This window comes from Oncorhynchus tshawytscha, linkage group LG10 (assembly GCF_018296145.1).
Source record: "Oncorhynchus tshawytscha isolate Ot180627B linkage group LG10, Otsh_v2.0, whole genome shotgun sequence".
Classification (NCBI taxonomy): domain Eukaryota; kingdom Metazoa; phylum Chordata; class Actinopteri; order Salmoniformes; family Salmonidae; genus Oncorhynchus; species Oncorhynchus tshawytscha.
Window position 1 is genome coordinate 8,869,516 of NC_056438.1, and position 19,327 is coordinate 8,888,842.

The following is a 19,327-nucleotide window of genomic DNA, read 5'->3' on the forward strand; positions in this document are numbered from 1 at the left end:
TTGAATACAGTGGTTGACATGACAACGAATGAAAATGCCATGGACAAGTTATTGTGACAGGGTAGGAACCAAAGTGATGTTTAGTGTTTCCTAGGCGACCCTATAATCTTTGGCTGAATTAAATCTTTATTTATATAGCAGACATATTCATGCGTCGCCTGTTCCTCTTAGATTTAGAAACAACATGCTGATGTAACAGTTTAACTGTAGTCCCTCCCCTCGCCGGGCTCAAACCAGGGACCCTCTGCACACACAGACAACAGTCACCCCGAAGCATCGTTACCCATCGCTCCACAAAAGCCACGGCCCTTGCAGAGCAAGGGGAACCACTACTTCAAGGTCTCAGAGCGAGTGAAGTCACCGATTGAAACGCTATTAGCGCGCACCACCACTAACTAGCTAGCCGTTTCACATTGGTTACACTGATTTAAGCCTCCACCAGTATTGGTATCAGCGATTTAGCATTAGTGGCTAACACAATTTAGCTTAACTTGCTAAGAAAATACAAAACTAGCTGTTTGCAGATGTAAGACACACAAACTAATATTGTAATCATAGAACGCTTGTGGATTTATATTAAGATCAAAGTGGAAACAACATTGTTGTCATCAACATTGTTTTATGTGCTGCGTTGACCATGCAGACTGAACACAAGTGTCTCGTGGTCAAGCAACAACAAATGCCTTCCTTGAGTGACAGGGGGCGGGGCTAGGACTGTGTGTAAAGTGGCTTGGAGAGAGAGAGAGAGAGAGAGTAGAGAGGGATGACTCAATTAGCGGAGTAAACTATAAAAATGGACGTTACGCACAGCGTATCACATTTAACAAACCAAACATTCAAATAACGTTATAGAAGGTAAAGTAAAAACCCAAACCGGTCAGTCCATAAATACCGATATATAGTAAAATATGGTGTACCGCCCAGCTCTATCATGTAGTAGCCTAAACCTATCACTGTTACATTGAACTGGGTGAATATAAATGACAGTAACCTAAACCTATCGCTGTTACATTGAACTGGGTGAATGGAATATAAATGACAGTAACCTAAACCTATCGCTGTTACATTGAACTGGGTGAATGGAATATGAATGACAGTAACCTAAACCTATCGCTGTTACATTGAACTGGGTGAATGGAATATGAATGACAGTAACCTAAACCTATCACTGTTACATTGAACTGGGTGAATGGAATATGAATGACAGTAACCTAAACCTATCACTGTTACATTGAACTGGGTGAATATAAATGACAGTAACCTAAACCTATCGCTGTTACATTGAACTGGGTGAATATAAATGACAGTAACCTAAACCTATCGCTGTTACATTGAACTGGGTGAATGGAATATGAATGACAGTCATCCAACATGATGTAATAGAAATAATAAGGCCATACCTCATGAAGAATATGAAGTGTCCTCCCTCATCTTAAACGGCACCAACCGCCACTGATATTTACTGAATTTTATATGAAACCTATCAACTGTAACGGAGTGCAGTCAATTAGCTTAATTTATTAATTTCTCAGAGATCAAATTAAATGTCAACAAATGAATGTTGCAGGAATGCTAATCTTATCTGTTTCTAACAACAGAAACAATTTCAGAACAATAAATCAAATCAAATCAAATCAAACCAATATGAGATGGTGGGTGTTGAAATCCTCTTGCACTTTTTAAGGTGTAACGACCCTTTAGCAAAGAGGTTACTCACCTATCTGAAGGAACATTACCACTTTAATGATTTATTAAATATATACTGTCCTTAAAGGTCTCTACACTCATTGAAAAAAAGTGCTATCTAGAACCTAGCACCAGCTGTCAGAGCAGCTCACAGATCACTGCACCTGTACATAGCGCATCTGTAAATAGCCCAACCAACTACCTCATCCCCATACTGTTATTTATTTTTTGCTCAATTGCACCCCAGTATCTCTACTTGCACATCTATCATTCCAGTGTTTGCTAAATTGTAATTATTTCACTACTATGGCCTATTTATTGCCTTACCTCTCTTATCTTACCTCATTTGCACACACTGTATATAGACTTTTGTATTGTGTTATTGACTGTATGTTTGTTTATTCCATGTGTAACTCTGTGTTGTTGTTTGTGTCGCACTGCTTTGCTTTATCTTGGCCAGGTCGCAGTTGTAAATGAGAACTTGTTCTCAACTGGCCAACCTGGTTAAATAAAGGTAAAAAAAAAAAAATGTAAACAACTAAAAGGGTTCTTCGGTTATCCCCATAAGAGAACCATTTGGAGAAAGAACCCTTTTTGGCTCCAGGTAGAAACCTTTTGAGTTCCATGTAGAACCCTTTACACATAGGGTTCTACATGTAACCCAAAAGAGTTCTACGTGGAACCAAAAAGGGTTCTTTCTACAAAGGGTTCCTGGAAGCGAGGCCTGGAAGCCAAAGCTACACTCTTAGGGTTCCAAAAGGGTTCTTCGGCTGTCCCTATTGGTAGATAGAACCCTTCTGGAAACCTTTTTTCTAAGAGTATAGCTTTGGCTTCCAGGCCTCGCTCAGGTGAGGTGAAAGTAGGTAGATGCTAAAAGATTTCAAACAAACAGTAGGAAGTGGACATTCATTTAGCTGAAAGACAAAGTTTAATCTATTAGTAAGTGTAACTTCTTGAACAGAATAATTAACGAGGGCAGGTTATTGGAAAAGGTTTCTGAATTCAATGATCTTTATCTTGTCAAGCTGCTCTCAGCAACGTTAATCCACACACACACACACACACACACACACACACACACACACACACACACACACACACACACACACACACACACACACACACACACACACACACACACACACACACACACACACACACACACACACACTGAGCCTACCGAATCAGGATTTCTGCTGAGACAAATTCGTCAGAGTGATTCTGTTAGGATCAAAGAGGATGTTCATTTAGTACACACACACACACACACACACACACACACACACACACACACACACACACACACACACACACACACACACACACACACACACACACACACACTTCTTATCTCCAGCAAACAGATGTGCATGCTACATGTCTCTCGGAGTCATTCTGTATGTGTGTGTGTGTGTGTCAGCTCTCATTTCACACTACCCAGCATTCATCTAAGCCTCTTACCAAACTTGTGCAACACTTAATCTTGTACACTTTAACATATCCCAAGTTATGAAGGAGGGAAAACATGTGGGAAAACGAACTGAATATATTACATTTCACGCATAAATGGCTGCCTTTCATCCAATCAGTAGTCTTGTCTGTGTGTGTGTGTCTGTGTGTGTGTGTGTGTGTGTGTGTTTGTATGTGTGTGTGTGTTTAGAGTGCCTTTATGATTGGGAATAGAACTTGAAGGGTTAAATCTGAAGGATTTCTTGTCTGAGTCCCAAATGGAACCCAATCCCCTATAGTGCACTACTTTTGATGACTAATCGAGGGTTCTACCTGGAACACAAAAGGGTTCTCCAATGTGGATAGAGCACTATGGGCCCTGGTCAACAGTAGTGCACTATATAGGGAATAGGGTGCTATATGCGACACAGCCCTTTTTAGATTTGGAGTTTTCCAGGCCTTGAAATAAAACATTATTATTTCCCTAAACTATTCATTCATTCCCTCAGATGCTGCCATCATTTCCATGTCTTATTTCCATTTACTTCAAGGTAAAGTGGCTGAATGGAGAGATGGGGGGGCATACCGAAGGGTGGAAGGAGTGGGATGGAGAGAGGATGAATGGAGAGACAGGGATGAAAAGAGAGGCGGGAGGAATGGAGCGAAAGGGATGAAGAGAAATGGAGAGTGAGGGGGAGGAATGGAGAGAGAAAGGGAGAGGGAAGCTTGGGGAAGTTTTGTGCCATAAGCTTATAGTCAATTTATGTCATGCAGATATAATTCTAGGCCTACCTGTGACAAGAAATTGGTAGAGAGAGTAGCAGATCTGTCCCCATCTTTCCCTCTCCCCATGGCCTGCTAAAGTGGATTTGAACTTCAGTTATGGATGACTGGGAGAGAAAACCGTTTTATTGGAAAAGGGTGAGGTGCATTCTCCAGTCACACCTTCATCCAATCAGACTACTGACTAGTTAACTAGTAGTAGTCGGGAAGTCTGTTTTACTGTAACCCAGGCCTATCTTTTATTGACAAGATAAACAGTATAGTAAAAACACACACATTTAGACTCAATCGTAATGCTATTTATGACTAATGGTTTATAATAATGAACGACATATGTTTGGTATCCCGCGGTGACCTTTCAGTTCAGCGTGCCTCCAGCCCGCGCGCAGCTGCCTTGGCGGGAGAGCGCGAGACGTGACGTCACGTATACTTTTCAAACAATCTGAAAATAACCTCGTTATTTTAAATTAAAATGGTATTATTATTATTTTTTTTTACAGCTAAAACTAATGTGTCTTTTGGCTAAATAACCAGAACATACACCAGGACAGGGAATTCAATAAGAAACACGAAAAGAAAAGTAAATTTCAGAGGTAAGGTAAATTTGCTAACAAGTACCTAGCTAGCTATCTAGCTAACGTTAGCTATGAGACTGACTTGCATGTTCTTCAACTAATGTTACATTTTGTTTGGTGGGGAAAATGGGAAAACGCTATTATGAGCTGGCTAGTAGTCTGGCGGTAGACAGTGACCCCCAAAAGTAGTTTATTTCGTATTTCTGGACAGATAACGCCGTTCTTCAGCACTCTAGCAACAGCATGACTTTGTTAATAGTTATATGGATTCCAGTCACAAACAGATCAGAGATCTTGGCCGAGTTCAGCAGGACGTTTTTAATGAACGTTCATATAGAAATAGGCTACGTAGAATAATGAATCACACCAGCTCTATTCATTTCATGACATTTATATCTGCAACGTTTTGACAACTGAAGGTGGCCCTGGGGTGTAGTGGAGCTCAGCGTTACTCCCTCATCTTGACCTGGCTGTCATCTCCTAATTACAGGCCTACATCCTTCCATACCAGGCCGTTTCTATTAGCATAGCTAGCTTGCTAAATGCTTATAACAGTCTATAAGGATTTTAGTTGCGGGGGCGGCAAGGGTTTTGATGGTGTGTGTAACAGCGCCCGTTTTTATCAGTCTCTTCCCTCCTAAATCTTGTCTTTTGCCCTTGGATCATACTACTCATCTAATGACGCACCAATTGAAATTACCAGGCTGTGTGCGTGCGTGTGTGTGCCTGCATGTTGCGTGCAAGCGAGAGAGAGAGACATACACACACACTGTACACACACAATGTGTCCTTTTGTCATCACGCCAGTCTTGTTGACTAGAAACGTCTGCCTGAAGGCACAGTGAGAGAGAGAGAGGATCCTTCCGTAACATGGGTATATAGAACAGGACAGATAGAACACAGAGTTCTGTTGTGAATGGAGATGGTTCTATTGATGATTCTGAAGGGTTCCGTCCCAAATGGCACCCTAATTCCCTATATAGTGCACAACTTTTAACCAGGCTACCTGGTCAAACGTAGTGCACTGAATAGGGTGCCATTTGGAATGAAAGCATAGATAACAGAATGTTCTGATCTGGCCCTATTTAAACCTCTCTGATTCTACCTATCTTTCTATCAGACCTCAGTGTCACATAACGGTCTTGTTTCATCTCAAATGGCACCCTATTCCCTATTTAGTGCACTTCTTTTGACCAGCCATAACAGTCTTGTTCATTGTTGTTTGGTCACAGCTGTGAGCTAAATGAGAATCCAATAAGGGATAAGTTGTGTGCCTCTTGTGATAATCATCTAAGGATGCTAGCTCTTCCTCCTTTTCTCCTCCTCTTTGTTTCTCTTTTCCAGCTCAAAATGTTAAGGATTTGTTCAGGTGTGTGTGTGTGTGTGAGAGGACTTGACTCACTGTTATTTCACCATCACTTTGACTAAGCATTATCTGTTTCGTGATTGATGGATCGACTGACTGACTGTTGAAAACTCCCTATATGTCTCAATTACTTCACCCCCCCCCCCTGTCCGTCCTCCTGTTCTTGCTCCATCAGATGACTAACCATCATAACTTTAGTGTGATGAAGACAGTCAGGGAGTAATTCATGTTGCCATAATGGCGGGGTTCCCCCTTCATAATGACATGGGTGAGATAGGCTACTCTCATTAACTGACTGGAGCTCTCGGGCAAGAGGGGACTTTCCCCAGGCTCACCAAACTGTAACATCCTTTTCATGATGAATGACTGCTCTCCTTCATGTACACTACCGTTCAAAAGTTTGGGGTCACTTAGAAATGTCCTTGCTTTCCATGAAAACATACATGAAAATTAGTTGCAAAATAAATAGGAAATAGGAAATATAGTTGACAAGGTTATAAATATATTTATTTTTTATTGAAATAATAATTGTGACCTTCAAACTTTGCTTTCGTCAAAGAATCCTCCATTTGCAGCAATTACAGCCTTGCATACATTTGGTATTCTAGTTGTCAATTTGTTGAGGTAATCTGAAGAGATTTCACCCCATGCTTCCTGAAGCACCTCCCACAAGTTGGATTGGCTTGATGGGCACTTCTTACGTACCATACGGTCAAGCTGCTCTCACAACAGCTCAATAGGGTTGAGATCCAGTGACTGTGCTGGCCACTCCATTATAGACCGAATACCAGCTGACTGTTTCTTCCCTCAGTAGTTCTTGCATCGTTTGGAGCTGTGCTTTGGTCATTGTCCTGTTGTAGGAGGAAATTGGCTCCAATTAAGCGCCATCCACAGGGTATGGCATGGCGTTGCAAAATGGAGTTGATAGCCTTCCTTCTTCAAGATCCCTTTTACCCTGTACAAACCTCCCACTTTACCACCACCATGCTTTACAGATGGCGCCAACCACTCCTCCAGCATCTTTTCATTTGTTCTGCGTCTCACGAATGTTCTTCTTTGTGATCAGAACACCTCAAACTTAGATTTGTCTGTCCATCATTTTTTTCTCTCCAATCTTCCTCTTTCTAGTGTCTGTGTTCGTTTGCCCATCTTAATCTTTTATTTTTATTGTCCAGTCTGAGATATGGCTTTTTCTTTGCAACTCTGCCTAGAAGGCCAGCATCCGGGACTCGCCTCTTCACTGTTGACGTTGAGACTGGTGTTTTGCGGGAACTATTTAATGAAGCTGCCAGTTGAGGGCTTATGAGGCATCTGTTTATCAAAATAGACACTCTAATGTACTTGTCCTCTTGCTCAGTTGTGCACCGGGGCCTCTCACTCCTCTTTCTATTCTGGTTAGAGCCAGTTTGCGCTGTTCTGTGAAGGGAGTAGTACACAGCGTTGTACGAGATTTCTTGGCAGTTTCTCGCATGGAACAGCATTCATTTTTGAGAACAAGAATAGACTAACGAGTTTCAGAAGAACGTGCTTTGTTTCTGGCCATTTTGAGCTTGTAATCAAACCCACAAATGCTGATGCTCCAGATACGCAACTAGTCTAAAGAAGGACAGTTTTATTGCTTCTTTATGATTAACAACAGTTTTCAGCTGTGCTAACATAATTGCAAAATGGATTTCTAATGATCAATTAGCCTTTTAAAATGATTACTTGGATTAGCTAACACAATGTGTCATTGGAACACAGGAGTGATGGTTGCTGATAATGGGCCTCTGTACACCTATGTAGCTATTCCATAAGAAATCTGCAGTTTCCAGCTACAATAGTAATTTACAACATTAACACTGTCTACACTGTATTTCTGATCAATTTGATGTTATTTTAATGGACAAAAAATTTGCTAAGTGACCCCAAACTTTTCAACGGTAGTGTATATACCAAAGCAAGTGGCGGGGCAGACATTTCCCTCAAAAAATGAATCCCAGATTGTAACTTTAAACAACAAATGATTTCATGTTTGTTTACCGTCTTCCTCTTGCTTCATCCTTGTGTTTCCTTTACTATTGTTTTGTTTAGATCCCGATTACTGATTCCGTTGTTGCCATGGACGCAAGGAACCGCTCTGGCCCCCCCTCCTCCTCCTTCCAGGTGTGCCGCCCCTCCTTGTTCTCACGGCAACCGCCCCGTGTTCTGATCGTGGACGCGTCACCGCCCTGGTGGTCAGAGACTGGTACTACGCTGTGTGAGGCTTTGGATAACTTCCTGACTCTGGCCTGTAGTCTGGACGGACCCTGTAGACTGCCCCTGCTTAGCCTTTACGCTCTGAGTAGACAGCATGAATGTCTGCTGCCATTCGTGGTAAGAGGGAAGGAGGGAGAGAGAAGTGTGTTGTGTTATCTCTCTCTTTTCTCTCTCTCTTCTCTTTAAAAGATGCATGCCTGATGACTTATATGTGAGTCAGAATGGTGGCAAGGTAATGAAGTAAATAAATCATTGCGCTCTCTCTAACCCCCACATTATTTGTCTCCCCCTTCATCCATCCCTCTCCCCCACTCCAGCAGGTGAGGGGTAACCTGGCCCGACTGCGTTCCTGTGTGGAAGAGCTGAGGTCCATACCCGGAGAGGGGTGCGTCCGCGCACCTAGAGGGGAACTGCTCAAACAGGCTGTTTTGGACAGCCTGCAGCAGTTTAAACAGTACACGCGACACACTACCACTCCGAACCAGGCCAACAACAATGGATCTGTAGAGGTGAGTACTGAAACGAGAGCCTTTGATCAGTTGAATCAGGTCTGTTATAGCTGGGCTAGAACAAAAAACATGCACATCCTATTGGACCAGGTTTGGACCAGGATTGGACTAGGTTTGAACCAGATTTGGACCAGGTTTGAAGAACGCCTCACCTCACTGATGTGTTACAGATGATTTCATTTGGGTTACTGCTTGAAACGGGCTCCTCCTATTAGTTGTTGGGTCGCACAAGAAAGCTATGAAAGGTCAAGGTTGCTAGGTCACCTGTTTATGGTAGTGTCAGGGCATTTTATGGCAGTGTCAGGGCATTTTATGGTAGTGTCAGGGCATTTTATGGTAGTGTCAGGGCATTTTATGGCAGTGTCAGGGCATTTTGTGGATCAAAAAGTGGCTGTGTAGGGCGTGGCTGAACATTTTAGAGTCCCCCATCTTGGCAGAGCAGATTTATCTTTGTGCATTTTTAAGCCAATTTCCTGCAATTCTAAAAATTTCTCCATAAAGGTGAGAATTGACAGTTTTAAAGCTAATTTCCTGCAATTATATGCATTCTACCAACACATAATGCTGTGTTCTTTTGCTCAAACATAATAACAAAATCAATACTACTAAATTAATTGGTTTTGGAAATTTCAATTCTCTGCTTAATATCTTGATTTTTTATATTTTGGTGATTGTTAGTTCTCAAAGATTATATTAAAAAAAAGATATAGGTCCATTATCTTTCCTACATACGTTATATCCGGTGTTAGCCGTTCACGTTTATATTGAGTGTTTTTCCATCCCGAAGGATATCTAGATACATTATTTTTTTTACACTCTTTGATTTAGGCTTCCTGGATTAAAAGGCTGCCTGCCCCCTAAAGCGATTTTAACGGCAGAAAAATCCCTGAGTGTAATGAATGCATTAGGACAACTAAAGGGTTATCCTATGCGTGCTAATATATATATATATATATAATATATAAGTCCTTTAGGTTTTTGAGCATTTCTCAGATTGTAGAAGCTCCGGTCAGAGCCATTAGCGTACTAGCTTCCGACCAGGAGCTGATATGAATGGACCCATTAGAACACAGAACACCATTAGAGAACACAGACACTAAACATATGGCTCTGTGTTCCATCTTAGCTCTGAAACAGACTTCCTATTTTGGTTGTGTCCTGAATGGAATCCTATTCTCTAAATAGGCCTACAGTATATCCCTCATAGGGTTCTGGTCAACAGTAGTGTACTATAGAGGAAATGTGGTACTATTTGGGATGCATTCTCGACCAGCACTGATGTCCTTCTATACAGGAAGAGAAGAAACAGGAGAAAACAACCAAATGGCCATCTTCAGGGTTCTCATTTTTTATTTAACCTATCCATATACAACAAGTCACCATAATTAATTACAGAGATAAATGTGGCCTGAACAAACTTCTTTCTAGCCATAAGCGGGAAGCAAGCCTTATTACTAAAATTAAAAACCCAATTTAAGCTTTTATCACAGCTTTTATCCACGACGTGAACTTTAAAGGACAACTTGTCATCCAACCAAATACCTAGGTATTTCTGGTCAGATGTAGTGTAGTATTCAGGAATACGGGCTGTTAGGACCTGGATATTTACTAGGATTATATATTATTATTTTCTGGTCCCAGTAATGTGATTTTGTGATGTTTGAACTTATTACTACTGAAAGATGTTACTCAGGTTTGAATTTAATTCATTTATCTGTTTTTTTTATTTCTCTTCTGATCTGGTGTGTTAATGTGTCAGAAAGAGATTTTAGGACTGTGTGTCATCAGATAAACCGGACATAAAGGTGTAATCAGGAGTTTAATAAGGGCTTTATGTTTTTTTTGTTTCTCTCCATAAAGTAGGCCTACTGATTGTGATCTTTCATCATCAAGTCACAGACTGGCTGTCTACAAGAAGAAGCTCTCTGTTTCAGGCCGCTGAGGGGAGGACGGCTCATAATAATGGCTGGAACGGAGCGGATGGAATGCCAACGGAACCATGTTTGATGTGTTTGATACCGTTCCACTGATTCCGCTCCAGCCGTTACCACGAGCCCGTTACAACACCAATCTCTTGTGCTCCATTTCTAGAAGCTAAAGGGAAAGAAACAAGGGCTCTGGCCATTTATCATCCTTGAGATGTTAATTTGGAGTCCATCTGTGTTAAATTGAATTGATTGGACATGGTTTGGAAAGGCACATACCTGTCAATATAAGATCCCACAGTTGACAGTGCACGTCAGAGCAAAAACCAAGCCATGAGTTCGAATGAATTGTCTGTAGAGCTCTGAGACAGGATTGTTTTGGGGCACAGATCTGAAGGGTACCAAAAAGTGTCTGCAGCATTGAAGGTCCTCAAGAACAAAGTAGCCCCCATCATTCTTAAATGGAAGAAGTTTGGAACCACCAAGACTCGTCCTAGAGCTGGCCGCCCGGCCAAACTGAACAATCAGGGGAGAAGGGCCTTGGTCCGGGAGGTGACCAAGAACCCGATGGTCACTCTGACAGAGTTCCAGAGTTCCTTTGTGTCTGACAGAGTTCCTTTGTGGAGATGGGATAACCTTTCAGAAGGACAATCATCTCTACAGCACTCTACCAATCAGGCCTTTATGGTAGAGTGGCCAGATGGAAGCCACTCCTCAGTAAAAGGCACATGACAGCCCACTTGGAGTTTGCCAAAAGGCACCTAAAGGACTCTCAGACCATGAGAAACAAGATTCTCTGGTCTGATGAAACCAAGGACAACAACCCTAAGCACACAGCCAAGACAACGCAGGAGTGAATTTGGGACAAGTCTCTGAATGTCCTTGAGTGGCCCAGCCAGAGCCCGGACTTGAGCCCGATCGAACATCTCTGGAGAGACCTGAAAATAGCTGTGCAGCGCCGCTCCCCATCCAACCTGACAGAGCTTGAGAGGATCTGCTGAGAAGAATGGGAGAAACTCCCCAAATACAGGTGTGCCAAGCTTGTAGCGTTATAGCCAAGAAGACTCAAGGCTGTAATCGCTGCCAAAGGTGCTTCAACAAATGACTAAAGGGTCTGAATACTTATGTAAATGTGATATTTATTTTTTTAAATTGATTAACTTGCTAAAATTCTGAACCTGTTTTTTGCTTTGTCATTATGGGGTATTGTGATGTCATTATGGATTATTGTGATGTCATTATGGGTTATTGTGATGTCATTATGGGGTATTGTGATGTCATTATGGGGTATTGTGATGTCATTATGGTGTATTGTGATGGCATTATGGGGTATTGTGTGGATTGATGAGGGAAAAAACTATTTAATCCATTTTAGAATAAAGCAATAACGTAAACAAAATGTGGAAAAAGTCAATGGGTCTGAATATTTTCAGAATGTCCCAAGGACACATTGCTCTGTCTGGGGGATCTCCAGGTGTATTGTAGAAAGGTTGTAGATTAGACAGACACACTCTCTCCATCAACCGACTTGTAGTCAGTCAGACAGACACACTCTCTCCATCAACAGACTTGTAGTCTTGACTCATTGAATGGGTGACTGACACAGAGTGGACAAAACATTAAGAACATCTTTATTGCGTTGTACCCCCCTCCCCTTTTGCCCTGAGAACAGCCTCAAGTCGTTGGGACATGGACTCTACAAGGTGTGGAAAGCGTTCCACAGGAATACTGGACCATGTGGACTCTACAAGGTGTGGAAAGCGTTCCACAGGAATACTGGACCATGTGGACTCTACAAGGTATGGAAAGCGTTCCACAGGGATACTGGACCATGTGGACTCTACAAGGTGTGGAAAGCGTTCCACAGGGATACTGGACCATGTGGACTCTACAAGGTGTGGAAAGCGTTCCACAGGAATACTGGACCATGTGGACTCTACAAGGTGTGGAAAGCGTTCCACAGGAATACTGGACCATGTGGACTCTACAAGGTATGGAAAGCGTTCCACAGGAATACTGGACCATGTGGACTCTACAAGGTGTGGAAAGCGTTCCACAGGAATACTGGACCATGTGGACTCCAATGCTTCCCACAGTTGTATCAAGCTGGCTGGATGTCCTTTGGGGTGGTGGACCTTTCTTGATACACACAGGAAACTGTTGAGCTTGAAAAACCCAGCAGTGTTGCAGTTCTTAACACCAGCTGGTGCGCCTGGCACCTACTGCCATATCCTGTTCAAACGCACTTCGTTCTCTTTGTCTTTCCCATTTTCCCTCTGAATGGCACACATACACAATACATGTATCTGAAGGCTTAAAAATCCTTCTTTAACCCGTCTCCTCCCCTTCATCTACACTGATTGAAGTGGATTTAACAAGTGACATCAATAAGGATTCATAGCTTTCACCTGGATTCACCTGGTCAGTCTGTCATGGAAAGAGCAGGTGTTCATAATGTTTTGCACACTAAGTGGTTTGATTGATGTATTGACTCATTGATCTCCCATTGACTTCCAGGTAACCGTGGTGACGAGCCAGCCAGGGCGTGGTGTGGTGAGGCAGTTGGAGGCGGGATTAAAGGACACTGACTTGGTGTCTCTACGACGCCTACTAGTGGTCCACGTCAGTACTGCAGGTAGGAGAGGCCTCTCTGTCTTTCTAGTGGGTGGAGCTGGGACGGACTTCTGTTCTACATGTCAGAGAAGTATTTTTTTGTTCTGCTTAGCGTATTTCTATCTGAACGTAACAACAACACTGTTGCGTGCTGCTGAACATGCCTTGGGGCGGGGGAAGGGTTCAGCTGGTCCAGAGGTATTTGAACCAGAGTCCCTTTCGTAACTTCAATAATACTTCTGTACCATTGTGTGTATGTCTCTACCACCGATTGTTATTTGTTATCAGTATTAATATAAGTTAGTAGCCAGAAGTACATAATAATAATTAAACATAATATTTACTGCAGGGAGAGGGGAGACTGACTGCTGGGGGCAGGACACACCCTCACCTGAGACTGCAGAGGAGACTGAAGGTAGGAACACACACACACACACACACACACACACACACACACACACACAGACTAGATACACCTTTATGCAGTGACGTACATGCACAAATACACACCGTAGAACTTAAAACAGAAACACTCTTCAGAACTCTTTAAATATTTATGCTCTTTTCTCTGCTATGTTCAATGCTCCCTATTCTCTCCCTCATCTCCCCCTCATCTTCCCCTCCTCTCTCCCTCATCTTCCCCTCCTCTTCCCCTCCTCTCCCCTCCCCTCATCTTCCTCTCCTCTCTCCCTCAACTCCTCTCTCCTCCTCTCTCCCCTCCTCTCTCCCTCCTCTTCCTCGCCTCTCCCCTCCTCGCTCCCTTCTCTCTGCCCTCTCATCCCCTCCTCTCTGTCCTCTCTCGCCCCGCTCCTCCCCCTCTTTGCCCCCTCTTCCTCTCCTCTCTTCATCCTCTCTCCCTTCTCTTCCTCTCTTCCTCTCCTCCTCTCTTCCCCCTCTTTCCCTCCTCCCTTCATCGTTTCTGCCCCCTCTCTCCCTCCTCTCTTTCCCTCCTCTGTTCCCCCCTCTCCTCTCTGTCCCCTCTTTCCCTCCTCTCTTCATCCTCTCTGCCCCCTCTTTCCCTCCTCTTTCCCCACTCTCTACCTCCTCTCTGCCCTCTCTTTCCCTCCTCTGTCCCCCCTCTCTACCTCCTCTCTTCTCCTTCTTTCCCTCCTCTGTCCCCCCTCTCTACCTCCTTTCTCCCTCCTCTCTGCCCTCTCTTTCCCTCCTCTGTCCCCCTCTCTCCCTCCTCCTTCTTGATTATACTCATTAGGGTGTTGTGGTGGTAAATCACTCTGGTGAGCTATTTTCAAGTTGAGACCATGGCTTCATCCCAAATGGTAGCCTATTCCCTATGTAGTGCACTACTTTTAACCAGAGCTCATAGGACTCTGGTCAAAAGAAGTGCACTACATAGGGAAAGGGTGCCATTTGGGACTCAGAGCCATAGAGAAATCCATAATGTACATCCTTTTGAGAAAACCCAGCCATTAACTGTGCAACTTATGTTAACCCAAACACCATGAAATACAGCATATGAACCAAACACAAGTAGATCTTGTAGACACTAATTTTGTAGTTACCGGAAAAGTCTAGGAGTGCGGAAGCATGGAAGTTTAAGGGCCGTGTGTGTGTGTGTGTGTGTGTGTGTGTGTGTGTGTGTGTGTGTGTGTGTGTGTGTAAGGATAAGTACAGTGTTGAGTATGGGAGAGTTGACAGAACCGATAAATTACTTAGCTGTTTAGGACCACACGAACACAACATGATGTCATCGTAGTGGCGCCAAACCCCAGTGTGTGTGTGTGTATGTGTGTATATGTGTATGTGTATATGTATGTGTGTGTGTGTGTGTGTGTGTGTGTGTGTGTGTGTGTGTGTTCTCCAGTTCTACTGCTCTTAAGTAAAGTATCCAGGCGGTATATCACTGAGGGAGGGAATCTATATTATGAAAATATTTACCCACGTAGATATATCCATATATTTTATACTCATATATACTTATCCCATTCCTTTACTAGATTGTGTGTATTAGGTTTAGCTGTGGAATTGTTAGATATGACCTGTTAGATACTGCTGCACTGTCGGATCTAGAAGCACAAGCATTTCGCTACACTCACAATAACATCTGCTAACCATGTAACCAATAACATCTGCTAACCATGTAACCAATAACATCTGCTAACCATGTAACCAATAACATCTGCTAACCATGTGAATGGGACCAATAACATCTGCTAACCATGTAACCAATAACATCTGCTAACCATGTGTAATGACCAATAACATCTGCTAACCATGTAACCAATAACATCTGCTAACCATGTAACCAATAACATCTGCTAACCATGTGAATGGGACCAATAACATCTGCTAACCATGTAACCAATAACATCTGCTAACCATGTGTATGTGACCAATAAAATGTGATTTTGATTTGAGATAAATAGTTAGGGGGGAAATTAAAACTGTATTAGAAGACATGTGCCTAAACAAAAGTACACCGTGTGAAGGCTGAGTCAACTTAAATACTAGATTGTTACCTGTCTAAGCCTCATAGATAGACAGTTAACTTTCTACATTTTATTTCACATTTATTGTAGCAGGGAGTCATATTGGTGTATTTTAGCAGTAGTGTAAATACAGTCATAGGCTGAGTGAATTTTGATAGTGTCTAATGTCTGTCCGTATGTTACAGTATTGTACAGGGTGTTGGGATTTGGGTTCTGGAATGCATGCAGTATCTAATGTTAGTCTGGAATAGATACAGCGTCTAATGTTAGTCTGGAATAGATACAGCGTCTAATGTTAGTCTGGAATAGATACAGCGTCTAATGTTAGTCTGGAATAGATACAGCGTCTAATGTTAGTCTGGAATAGATACAGCGTCTAATGTTAGTCTGGAATAGATACAGCTTCTAATGTTAGTCTGGAATAGATACAGCGTCTAATGTTAGTCTGGGATAGATACAGCATCTAATGTTAGTCTGGAATAGATACAGCATCTAATGTTAGTCTGGAATAGATACAGCTTCTAATGTTAGTCTGGAATAGATACAGCGTCTAATGTTAGTCTGGAATAGATACAGCGTCTAATGTTAGTCTGGAATAGATACAGCGTCTAATGTTAGTCTGGAATAGATACAGCGTCTAATGTTAGTCTGGAATAGATACAGCGTCTAATGTTAGTCTGGAATAGATACAGCGTCTAATGTTAGTCTGGAATAGATACAGCGTCTAATGTTAGTCTGGAATAGATACAGCGTCTAATGTTAGTCTGGAATAGATACAGTATCTAATGTTAGTCTGGAATAGATACAGCTTCTAATGTTAGTCTGGAATAGATACAGCGTCTAATGTTAGTCTGGGATAGATACAGCGTCTAATGTTAGTCTGGAATAGATACAGTATCTAATGTTAGTCTGGAATAGATACAGTTTCTAATGTTAGTCTGGAATAGATACAGCGTCTAATGTTAGTCTGGAATAGATACAGCTTCTAATGTTAGTCTGGAATAGATACAGCGTCTAATGTTAGTCTGGAATAGATACAGCATCTAATGTTAGTCTGGAATAGATACAGTATCTAATGTTAGTCTGGAATAGATACAGTATCTAATGTTAGTGCGGAATAGATACAGTATCTAATGTTAGTGCGGAATAGATACAGTATCTAATGTTAGTGCGGAATAGATACAGTATCTAATGTTAGTGAATGGTAGTGCTGAATGGTAAGTGCTGAATGGTAGTGGGGAATGGTAGTGCTGAATGGTAGTGGGGAATGGTAGTGGGGAATGGTAGTGCGGAATGGTAGTGGGGAATGGTAGTGCTGGATGGTAGTGCTGGATGGTAGTGCTGGATGGTAGTGGAGAATGGTAGTGCGGGATGGTAGTGGGGAATGGTAGTGCTGGAATGGTAGTGGGGAATGGTAGTGCTGAATGGTAGTGCTGGAATGGTAGTGCTGAATGGTAGTGGGGAATGGTAGTGCTGAATGGTAGTGCTGAATGGTAGTGGGGAATGGTAGTGGGGAATGGTAGTGGGGAATGGTAGTGCGGAATGGTAGTGGGGAATGGTAGTGCGGAATGGTAGTGGGGAATGGTAGTGCTGAATGGTAGTGGGGAATGGTAGTGCTGAATGGTAGTGGGGAATGGTAGTGCTGAATGGTAGTGCTGAATGGTAGTGCTGAATGGTAGTGCTGAATGGTAGTGCTGAATGGTAGTGCTGAATGGTAGTGCTGAATGGTAGTGCTGAATGGTAGTGCTGAATGGTAGTGGGGAATGGTAGTGCTGAATGGTAGTGGGGAATGGTAGTGTCTGAATGGTAGTGGGGAATGGTAGTGCTGAATGGTAGTGCTGAATGGTAGTGCTGAATGGTAGTGGGGAATGGTAGTGGGGAATGGTAGTGCTGAATGGTAGTGCTGAATGGTAGTGGGGAATGGTAGTGCGGAATGCCATGGTGTTCCCCTCTGTCTGTCTGTGTGGTTAACTCTGTTCCCCTCTGTCTGTCTGTCTGTGTGGTTAACTCTGTTCCCCTCTGTCTGTCTGTCTGTGTGGTTAACTCTGTTCCCCTCTGTCTGTCTGTCTGTGTGGTTAACTCTGTTCCCCTCTGTCTGTCTGGTTAACTCTGTTCCCCTCTGTCTGTGTGGTAACTCTGTTCCCCTCTGTCTGTCTGGTTAACTCTGTTCCCCTCTGTTTGTGTGGTTAACTCTGTTCCCCTCTGTCAAATCATATCAAATTTATTTATATAGCCCTTCGTACATCAGCTGATATCTCAAAGTGCTGTACAGAAACCCAGCCTAAAACCCCAAACAGCAAGCAATGCAGGTGTAGAAGCACGGTGGCTAGGAAAAACTCCCTAGAAAGGCCAAAACCTAGGAAGAAACCTAGAGAGGAACCCGGCTATGTGGGGTGGCCAGTCCTCTTCTGGCTGTGCCGGGTGGAGATTATAACAGAACATGGCCAAGATGTTCAAATGTTCATAAATGACCAGCATGGTCGAATAATAATAAGGCAGAACAGTTGAAACTGGAGCAGCAGCATGGTCAGGTGGACTGGGGACAGCAAGGAGTCATCATGTCAGGTAGTCCTGGGGCATGGTCCTAGGGCTCAGGTCCTCCGAGAGAGAGAAAGAAAGAGAGAAGGAGAGAATTAGAGAACGCACACTTAGATTCACACAGGACACCGAATAGGACAGGAGAAGTACTCCAGATATAACAAACTGACCCTAGCCCCCCGACACAAACTACTGCAGCATAAATACTGGAGGCTGAGACAGGAGGGGTCAGGAGACACTATGGCCCACTAGAGGGATATCTTCAACCACCAACTTACCATCCTGAGACAAGGCTGAGTATAGCCCACAAAGATCTCCGCCATGGCACAACCCAAGGGGGGGCGCCAACCCAGACAGGATGACCACATCAGTGAATCAACCCACTCAGGTGACGCACCCCTTCCAGGGACGGCATGAGAGAGCCCCAGTAAGCCAGTGACTCAGCCCCTGTAATAGGGTTAGAGGCAGAGAATCCCAGTGGAAAGAGGGGAACCGGCCAGGCAGAGACAGCAAGGGTGGTTCCTTGCTCCAGAGACTTTCCGTTCACCTTCCCACTCCTGGGCCAGACTACACTCAATCATATGACCCACTGAAGAGATGAGTCTTCAGTAAGGACTTAAAGGTTGAGACCGAGTTTGCGTCTCTGACATGGGTAGGCACACCGTTCCATAGAAATGGAGCTCTATAGGAGAAAGCCCTGCCTCCAGCTGTTTGCTTAGAAATTCTAGGGACAATTAGGAGGCCTGCGTCTTGTGACCGTAGCGTACGTGTAGGTATGTACGGCAGGACCAAATCAGAGAGATAGGTAGGAGCAAGCCCATGTAATGCTTTGTAGGTTAGCAGTAAAACCTTGAAATCAGCCCTTGCTTTGACAGGAAGCCAGTGTAGGGAGGCTAGCACTGGAGTAATATGATCAAATTTTTTGGTTCTAGTCAGGATTCTAGCAGCCGTATTTAGCACTAACTGACGTTTATTTAGTGCTTTATCCGGGTAGCCGGAAAGTAGAGCATTGCAGTAGTCTAACCTAGAAGTGACAAAAGCATGGATTAATTTTTTTGCATCATTTTTGGACAGAAAGTTTCTGATTTTTGCAATGTTACGTAGATGGAAAAAAGCTGTCCTTGAAATGGTCTTGATATGTTCTTCAAAAGAGAGATCAGGGTCCAGAGTAACGCCGAGGTCCTTCACAGTTTTATTT

General features: G+C 43.1%; 1 protein-coding gene across 2 annotated transcripts in view; it reads left to right on the forward strand.

The window, feature by feature from the left end:
- The first annotated feature begins 4,303 nt into the window (after positions 1-4,303).
- LOC112260955 (meiosis 1 associated protein) overlaps positions 4,304-19,327 on the forward strand; it is an 82,699-nt gene continuing 67,675 nt past the window's right edge. For both annotated transcript variants that reach the window (XM_042329411.1, XM_042329412.1), the window contains exons 1-5: positions 4,304-4,511; positions 7,933-8,214; positions 8,415-8,606; positions 13,049-13,166; positions 13,494-13,559. In XM_042329411.1, the coding sequence (XP_042185345.1) occupies positions 7,960-8,214; positions 8,415-8,606; positions 13,049-13,166; positions 13,494-13,559 (631 nt within the window). In that variant the 5' untranslated portion in view covers positions 4,304-4,511; positions 7,933-7,959. The remainder of the gene's footprint in view (positions 4,512-7,932; positions 8,215-8,414; positions 8,607-13,048; positions 13,167-13,493; positions 13,560-19,327) is intronic.